The following is a 9,431-nucleotide window of genomic DNA, read 5'->3' as shown; positions in this document are numbered from 1 at the left end:
CTTTATTTCTACTGGTGTACCCAAGGTCTCTACCAAAATTCAGCTCTGCCGGAGTTTTTGTTATTTGAAATGTCTATTTTGACCGGACTAATCCTTATCTCTTACACTCAGTTCTTCTTTCATACTCTTTCCCATTTCTCTCATTCTCTCTATTTCTTCACATGAATATCCCTTTTCTTCATAGTACTTGTCTCTTACATTCCAAACCTGTTTTCCCCCTTCCTTTCTTATTTGTTTCTAACATTCTTGCAATATTTTACAATCACCTCTCGCACTGAACTTCTCTTCAAATCCAACCGCCCTTTTAACCGCTTCCACTCTTATTTTCTCCCCTTTTGTTTCTTCTCTCACTATATACCCCGGCGGGATATTGGGATTTCCAATCCCAATGTCCAGTTTAAGTATTTTTCTTGCACTCTCTCTATTTCTTCATATTCCCTCCATCCCCAAATCTCAGCTCCCTTCATAAATACACTCTTGATCAAACTATCAAACATCATCATTCTTCCCTTATAATCACGTCCAAATTTTCTCTCTCCTATTCCCCATATTATTCCTATCACTTTGTTCGCTTTTCGGACCATTTCTTGAATATTCGATCTATCTGAGTTATTGTATGTATATTCTGCGGTATTTAGTGGGAAGAGAAATTAGGAAAGAGGGAGGGCGAATGTACGCATTGTTCATATATTTCAAAGCAGCGTTTGATAGCGTGGATAGAAAGAAAATGTGAGAGTATTTGAGGAGAAAGGGAGTAGATGCGTATCTGGTAACGAGAATGGAAAAATATGTGAAGAAACAGTAAGAGTGGGGTGGAAAATGGTGGTGGAGCTTGTATGTATACACATTGTCCATAATACCTCTTCCTTTCCTAAACCCTGCCTGATCGTCTGGTAGAGTTCCCTCAAACATATAAGGCGTTTATGACTTCACACCAATTTGACTCCCATTATAATTCAATAGGCCGTCACAACCGGATGTCTTAAACCCGCTCACCGATACCTACCTGAAAAGACCTTTTCTGGTAAAAGCACAGGGCAAGACTGAGTTTTGCATTTACCGACAACTGCGCCTTTCGATTTTTTTATTTTAAGTAAAAACAAAGTAACTTTGTACTCAATCATTTTTTATTACAGCAAATTAGTTAGAATTTTGACATACCAAACTATTTACTTATTAACTACTACTGCTTATTTATTGATCGAAATAGTCACTGTCATCATCACTGGACTCTTCTAAATTAACAATTAGCGGTTTTATCAACCGTGCCCTGTACTGGTCTTTTCCTGAATTTATTCTTCAAGAAGGCACTGTATTTTGTAGCTTCTGCTACAAACCGCATTTCTATTTACAAATATATGTTTTCGGATCATCGGCCAAATTTTTTGCTACAATATTTCGAAAAGTATTTAAAATAAATTGCTACAAAAATACTAATTAAATGGCCTATTATTATTAATTTTTATTTATTTGTCACTATTTAGTGTAAGACAATAATTTTAAAAAATTTTATTTACCTATGTATTTTTTATTAAAAAAATTAAGCTTGATAAACCTGTTTTAAAATTTGTAAATAAATTTAGTTGTGTTATTACACTTCTTTTCAATTTTTGGAGGATATGCAACTGCATATCTCTGCATATATTAATAAAGTTACAGCATATTTGCATAAATTTCATGCATATTACATGATCGTATTTCTCAAAATTTTGCTGCATACTTTTCGCTCTTTAGTCATGTATTATGTTTAATATAACAGCAATATGAATGTACCCTCTGGATTTGAAACAAAGCACGGTGACATCGTCAAAATTATTTGATTTATCAAAAAACTTAGTGGACCAGTTTTCTATAATTCCGATCGTACTTATTAAAAATTTTATGTTTTTTGCTTTCAGTATCTTAATAATATTTTCAAATGTGCAGAATAATGATTAAATAATTAAGGTACGGAAGAAACCCTAAAAACAAAATTACTCTTAGTCCGGTCTTTCGCGTCACTGCCGTCCCTGGCACGTGGCATGGTTTACATTTACTAACGCATTATAGGTTTGAGGAAACTATACTAGAAACTTCGAAGACACAGACTCGAGGTAATAAAATTTACTTAGTCAGAATCCAAAAAGCTTGGGTGGGTAGCAAGCAGGCAATGTTGTAAATTTTTCCAAATATTATTATGATCGCCAGGGCTGGACGGTGAATATTACTGACAGTTGTTCCGAGTTCAAGAATTTTACCGTTGCTTTTAAGTATTTTCTTTGTAAGGAACCTGCATAAAATTTTATGGAATTTCTAATCCTTTGGTGACAACCAAACTACTTAGGCCAGCTGTCGACAACCAGCGGCCCGCGAACCTCCTCCTTACGGCCCACCACAGGTTAGTCAATGAAGATCATATATAACATTCCGAATTGTTTTAATTTCGCCTCAAAACTAAAATCTGTGACATCCGCGAAACCTACCAACTTAATTGTCACTGAAAATACGATTCTAAAAAATTGTTGAAATGTTTGATTTATGTGATTACCAAATTTTCAAAAATAGCTTCCCCTGGTCAACTTTTAGAGACTGAGATTGACTATTGTTTCTCATCCATTTAGTTTTGTTTTTCTGTTTGGTCACACTAGATAGAAGCTTCAATCAGATTATAAGCACTAAATGTTACTATTATTTAAACTTTCAATAGCTAATACGTAGTTTCATCTCTGATTTTTCTGTCAAATTTACCTCGTTCTTGACACTGTCAAGTACGTACGTTTTTTTCCCTTTTCGACTTTTATTTTTTAAGATTTTAATATTTTTGTAGTTTTACTGCTTTAGTACTTGGTGATTACCCTAGACCCATATCTTGTTGCACTTTCGTTTTTATTTTTTATTTTTTGTTCCAGAAAATTGAGAACATCCAGTTTCAGTTCTTAATTTTCTTTTTTACATGGCAACTATTTTTAATAAAAATTAAATAATCGATTTGTTTTAAAAAACCGACAACCGATTCGTAATTTTGAAGATGCCATATCCGATTTTTTGAAGGACATGTTTATAACAGTACTACGTTGGCAATTTATTTAAGCCCATGAGGCAAAATAAAAACAATTTTATATTCTGTCACTAAAATATATTTTAAAATTATAGACGTACAGAAGTATGTTTTTCCTCCACAATAAAATCAAAACTTAAAAATTAACATACGTTAGAAGCCATCCATAGAATTATTCTCCCTTAATCAAAAATTTCAGAAACTGGCACTTTCTCCAAAAACCTATCAAAATCATTTGTAATTAATTGATTAAAAACCTCCTCGTAACTGCTTTCGACATCGTCCCAAAGTGCCTTCCAGTTCTCATTAAAAACGTCATTGAGGTGCTTCCCTAGCGCTTCATCTTCACCAAACAAATTATCTAACTGAAAATGGATTAATTGTGGTCCCGCAACAAGTGTGCTCTTTTTAATTTTATAATATTTCTCTCCACTCTTGTCATACTCATCCAAATTAAACGTAAATACGAAGTTCACATCGTCTTCAAAAATAACAATCATACAAGTTCTCTTCGTCAAAACCTCTTACCAAGTGTAATAACAGCGGAACCTTTTCCATTAAAGGGAATAACCATAATTCTCCCTTTAAAATCGTATTCAGCCTCCACTCGAATATTTGAAACACTGCACTCAAAAGTGATTGTTTTCTTATCAAAGTCAAAGCTAAAACCACGTTAATACTAAAACTTTTACAAAATAAACACATACTCAAATTTTGAGAATTTCGCTTTGCTAAAACCGTAAATTTTCACATTTTTGTAAATTTGGGTAAACTGGGCTGCTCCTGTTCCCGGCGAGACGTTAATAGAAGAGACTTCCAGAGGTTCTAAACTAATCAAACCCACAGCCATCATTGGGTGATTCAGCTGATGCACAGCATTTTCAACAGCTTTCAACAAACACTGATTAAAGTCGCTTTTGTTTCTGGTGCATTTTTGGAAAGTGGAGGCTAAAATTGCTATTCGAATAAAGGAAACTCAAAAAATTTTAACTTACGCATTTTAACACAGTCCGAAACCACGAAAAGGGCACAAAGTATTGCTAAAGACTTCATTTTTATACAAGACTGTTTTTGACTTGGAATAAGTTCAGCTAAACCTGCTCTGGATAGAATAGTCTTCGAGGTCCCTTTTTACTGGTGAGTTAATTTGATGACAAGCATGTTTTATAATTTCTACTGGTTGTATATAATGTATTTAATATTAAAAAAAACATGAAAATAAGACTTCTACGCTTTGTATCAAAGCCGACATCGTTTAAAAATAATTACAACACAAAGTACAAAAAACTCGTTTCAGAAATTTTCCAGGTAGGTTTTTCTTTATAAAATCATTTCCCGGTGTCAGTACAAGTGGGTTTCAAATATGCATTCGTTGGTAACAACTTTTTGTGTCCTTATTGCTTGTTGCGTGTGCTACAATGTCGTCGGTACGCCTATGTCTTTAGTACGCCTATGTCGTCGGTGTGTCAAAGAAATGTTGCAGCTGCAGGTCTGCAGCCACCCCTTTGACCCGGTTGACCCGTAAAAAATCATTGGGTTTCGATTCGGGGGCGACTTCTTATGTTACACCGACACAGTTAGTTTTTAAGTCAGTCGCTATTAAGTTTTGTCCGGAACATCTAGCACACGGGTGCTCTGATGTAATAATCAATTTTCAATAAACCTGTGTGCCATACACAATTTTTTATAATCTCCCCTCACCGCTACACACCATTGCTATTTCTGGTTGTGTAAAACTGCGTAAGTTTATTTTTTAATGTTACCACAAGCTAAAGACCAGTTTTAACCTCTTCTTTCCAAAAATGCGATAGGAATAAAAGCGACTTCAACCCGTGCATCGCAAAAGCGGTAGAAAATGCTATAAGTCAACTGAATCACGCAATACCGTCAGTTGGTTTGATTGGTTTGGAACCTCTGGAAATTCCCTTCATGTCCATAGCACCAGGAGGTGGCCCAGCAAGTTTTAGCCACAATTACACCAACCTGAAACTATCCGGACTCACTCAAGGAAAAGTATCGAAATTTGAGTATGTCTTAGTTTTGCGAATCGTGGAAATTTATAATTATTATCCCTGTTTATAGTGTTGATTTTGATAAGAAAAATATATGTTTTGTCTTTACGGTACCTCATTTGAGACTAGACTTTATGTATGATGCCACAGGCAAGATTTTGGTTTTGCCTATCGACGGGCACGGACCTGGTGTTATAGATCTTAGTAAGGCTATTTTTTATATAATCATTTTACTTCTCTTTTTTTAAGGTGACTTGTTACTCAGCTTCACGTTCGATTTGGAAGAATACGAGAAAAATGGCAAAAAATATTATAAAATTATCGGAAGTCGACTGACTTTGGAACCAAAGTTGATTCACTATAAACTCGATAATCTATTCAACGGGGACGAGAGGTTGGGGAAGCAGATCAACGACGTGTATTTTAGTGTGTGGAAGGGGAAGCCTTAACTCACCAGTTTCGCTAATAACAATTTTGCACGTGGGTCTACCTTTGAAAGATTCCCAAGTGGCAGACCTAAGTCTTTTCTTTGTAAGGAGCCCGCATACAATTTTCCGGAATTACTAATCCTTTGCCTCAGGCTGAAGGAGAAACGATTTCTCTTCGAAACTATCTATGGTATATATTTTATTTGTGGTATGTTTAACTATAAACAAAATAATTACCCCCTCTTAAATCTTTTCCCTAATTATAATTGGTAACCGTTTCAAAACAAAAATTTTTCATAAAGTCGATATTTGGGTTTGTTATTCATTATCATTATGTGTTGGAGAAATTTTTCCCTCGAACTACTGACAAGCATTTATTGGAAAATATTTTCGTTTAAAGGTCCATCTGCTGTTAAAACAATGCTATGTAGTAGGTAAAACGCCAACCAGAATTCGTTTGCTCTTTTGCATTAAAAATGTGATGACATCAGGGCAAGAAATTTGCTAAGTAAATGTAGTTCGAAATGTATACAAATTAAATTTATAACAGCAAGATAGTAACATTGACGATTGATAAACAACAATTAGAATTTATTTATTCTTCACGTCCACAGAGTTAATGACGTCGTCTCAGTATTTATAAAACAAATAACATATTTTGTGTCAGGATACATACAATTGTCCCCGTTAAAAAGTCGATAATCCATTTTCCCGTAAGACATACTGTTAAAACTCGTTAGATTCAGTTTTTAATTTTTCTCTACCAAACAATTTTCTGTTTTCTAGAAATGTCTCCCCACAACCACCTTGTGAGGGTACAAGCTCCACCACCATTTTCCACCCCACTCTTTCGGTTCGATAGCGGTAGGTCGTTAGGTACACATCAGTACTGTTTCTGCCTGTTCTTGTCGAGAGCTCAACCAGGACGGGAGTTGTTCTGGTTGAGCTCTCAACAAATTAAAGACTCCAAACTCCAAGACGGTAAGGAATTTTGTTTCTTTTTTCTAATAAATTAGAACTACATTTGTATGTGATATTTACCTACAGCTGCTAGCTAACCCGCACTCCTGGCACGGTTACCATCAGGGCGCCGAACAGCAAATGTAGGAGCCGCAAATGTGGCCCCACCACGACCACGTGCCAACGCATTCCGTATTCAACAACGGGGAGTTTTTGGAGTTCGGGAAACGGAAGCACCTCGCCCCAAAATCTCCAAGCGCGCGTGGCGCCGCCACCGCCAGCGAGGACCCTCTTCGAGTGGATGAAGTAGACGAGTTATCAGAGTCAGCCCAACCCTAGGAAAACAAGAACGAAGGACAAATACCGAGTAGTTTATTCGGACCTCCAAAGGAACGCATTAGATAATCGTTACATAACAAGAAAAATGGGGACTCGCTGCTACTCTGGGTTTATCAGAGCGCCAAGTTAAAATCCAGTTTCAAAACAGACGTGCGAAAGGGCGGAAACAAGCAAAAAGAAGTGCATTGGAGACGAAAGCAAAATGGACAGCTTTTACCAGCAGAACCTCTTACAGCAGCAGCAACGACAATAACAACCAGGTCAGGGAGCAACAAAAATAAATAATGAACAAATGAAAAATAATGAACACGATAAATAATAAATGAATTAATAAAATAGATATTCGAGTTTTATCTAATAATTAAAGTGCGGAATTTATGCCGAATGCATATTGCATGCATATTTCATCATTTTTTCTAATTCTTGCATATTTCGGAGAAATCGTGCATATCAGTGCAGGTTTTGTTCCCTTTTCACTTTCCCATGATATTTTTTAGAACGTGCTCGGTTCAATACAACACAACGGATAGGTTTGACAACTTCCGGCCGAAATTTTCAAGCTGGACGGCGACGGTCACAAATACCGTTACTTCTTAGAACTCATAAAGTCGTAAAAATATAAATTTTGAGATTGTTATGGATGAATAATGATTTTAAAATTTATGGGAAGGGGCTGCGGGTGTTCGAAACGACTGAGGCATGGAGAAGTAAAAATGCCGAAAGAAAAAAGTTCGCTTGTTTCTGGATGGATTAAAAATTATCCAGAGCTGGTTTATGAAAACGAAAAGATTTTTACTTCCCGAGCGTAAGCAAAGGAAGTATTGTATAAGTATAGTCTAATCGAGTCCGTCGGCCGACTCTCTACTTTTACGTTTTCTCGATCTTTCATGACCTCTAGAAGACGAAGAAATAAGTCCCCCATTTCCGTCTGTCTGCCGTCCCGGCTTTTTATTAGACAGATAATGTCCGAAAGTACCGGACCGATTGTTGTGAAATTTTGTACTTATATTAGGAATATCATGTAGATGGTAAAACGTTAACCAAAATTTGTCTAATCATCCCCACCACTAATGCGATGACGTCACTTCAAAATTGTACATAGTAAATGGGTCTTAAATTGTATAAAATAACATAGTCCTACACATGTAGTTTACGACCCCCAATTGAGTTTTTATCCGAAACGTCCAGATTTTTGGAAAAAAAAAAATTATAAAACAACATTTTGCAATTTAATTTTGAATCTGCTAACCCGAATGTTTTGAAATGTTGCAGATGTTTTAAAGCTATAAAGAGCATCATAAATTTTTAGTCAAAATATATTTGGTTATCCCCTCCAAAAACTTGATGACGTCAGCTCGAAAGTTTGCCGAATAAATCCCATCTAAAATGTACAAAATATGATGCGTCTGTACTTGTGATATATCATTCCATTCATATTTTTTTGGATTTGCATATACAGGGTGACTCAAAAAAATTAATGAATGCGTCAATATATTTTATTGATTTAATCAGGAATTACAGAACCGAATGCTGTGAAATCTTGGAGATATTTTAAAGTTATCATAAGCATGGTAAATTTTTTATCAAAATTTATTTGCTCATCCCTCCCTAAAAAAATTGATGACGTCACCCTAAAATTTGGTGAATAAATCCTATCTAAAATGTTAAAAATATGATGAGTCTGTACTTGTGATTTATCATTCCATTCATATTTTTTCGATTTGCATATATCGGGTGGCTGAAAAAAATTCATGAATGCGTCAATTGATTTTATTGATTTAATCAGGAATTACAGAACCGAATGCTTTGAAATCTTAAAGATGTTTTAAAATTATCATAAGCATGGTAAATTTTTTATCAAAATGTATTTGGTCGTCCCCCCTAAAAAAATTTATGACGTCACCACAAAATTTTGTTGAATAAATTCTACCTAAAATGTACAAAATATGGTGAGTTTCTTCTTGTGATTTATCATTCCATTCAATTTTTTTCGATTTCCATATACAGGGTGACTCAAAAAAATTAATGAATGCGTCAATATATTTTATTGATTTAATCAGGAATTACAGAACCGAATGCTGTGAAATCTTGGAGATATTTTAAAGTTATCATAAGCATGGTAAATTTTTTATCAAAATTTATTTGCTCATCCCTCCCTAAAAAAATTGATGACGTCACCCTAAAATTTGGTGAATAAATCCTATCTAAAATGTTAAAAATATGATGAGTCTGTACTTGTGATTTATCATTCCATTCATATTTTTTCGATTTGCATATATCGGGTGGCTGAAAAAAATTCATGAATGCGTCAATTGATTTTATTGATTTAATCAGGAATTACAGAACCGAATGCTTTGAAATCTTAAAGATGTTTTAAAATTATCATAAGCATGGTAAATTTTTTATCAAAATGTATTTGGTCGTCCCCCCTAAAAAAATTTATGACGTCACCACAAAATTTCGCTGAATAAAAATGTACAAAATATGATGAGTCTCTTCTTGTGACTTATGATTCCATTCATATTTTGTAGATTTGCATATACAGGGTGACCCAAAAAAATTAATGAATGCGTAAATATATTTTATTGATTTAATCAGGAACTACAGAACCGAATGTTTCGAAATCTTGCAAATGTTTTAAGGTTATAAATGGCA

At 34.8% G+C, this 9,431-nt stretch overlaps 2 protein-coding genes across 2 annotated transcripts; one reads left to right on the top strand and one right to left on the bottom strand.

Annotated features, from left to right (window-relative positions):
• Positions 1 to 2,281: 2,281 nt before the first annotated feature.
• On the bottom strand, positions 2,282 to 4,090 carry LOC135142532 (protein takeout-like). The gene is made up of 6 exons (XM_064074248.1): positions 4,033 to 4,090; positions 3,745 to 3,985; positions 3,566 to 3,699; positions 3,295 to 3,518; positions 2,528 to 2,634; positions 2,282 to 2,360 (listed from the first exon to the last, which is right to left on the bottom strand). Exons 1-6 carry the CDS (start codon positions 4,088 to 4,090, stop codon positions 2,282 to 2,284), a joined length of 843 nt encoding a protein of 280 aa, XP_063930318.1.
• A 365-nt stretch (positions 4,091 to 4,455) lies between these two features.
• Positions 4,456 to 5,498, top strand: LOC135142530 (protein takeout-like). Its single transcript, XM_064074247.1, has 5 exons — positions 4,456 to 4,460; positions 4,521 to 4,667; positions 4,849 to 5,064; positions 5,120 to 5,253; positions 5,299 to 5,498. Exons 1-5 carry the CDS (start codon positions 4,456 to 4,458, stop codon positions 5,496 to 5,498), a joined length of 702 nt encoding a protein of 233 aa, XP_063930317.1.
• Positions 5,499 to 9,431: the final 3,933 nt, after the last annotated feature.

Source organism: Zophobas morio, unplaced genomic scaffold (genome assembly GCF_036711695.1).
Source record: "Zophobas morio isolate AGI-343-1 ecotype UQ-CSIRO unplaced genomic scaffold, CSIRO_AGI_Zmor_V1 ptg000049l, whole genome shotgun sequence".
NCBI classification, from domain to species: domain Eukaryota; kingdom Metazoa; phylum Arthropoda; class Insecta; order Coleoptera; family Tenebrionidae; genus Zophobas; species Zophobas morio.
Note: the sequence above shows the minus strand (reverse complement) of the source record. Positions and strands in the feature narration are given on the sequence as shown.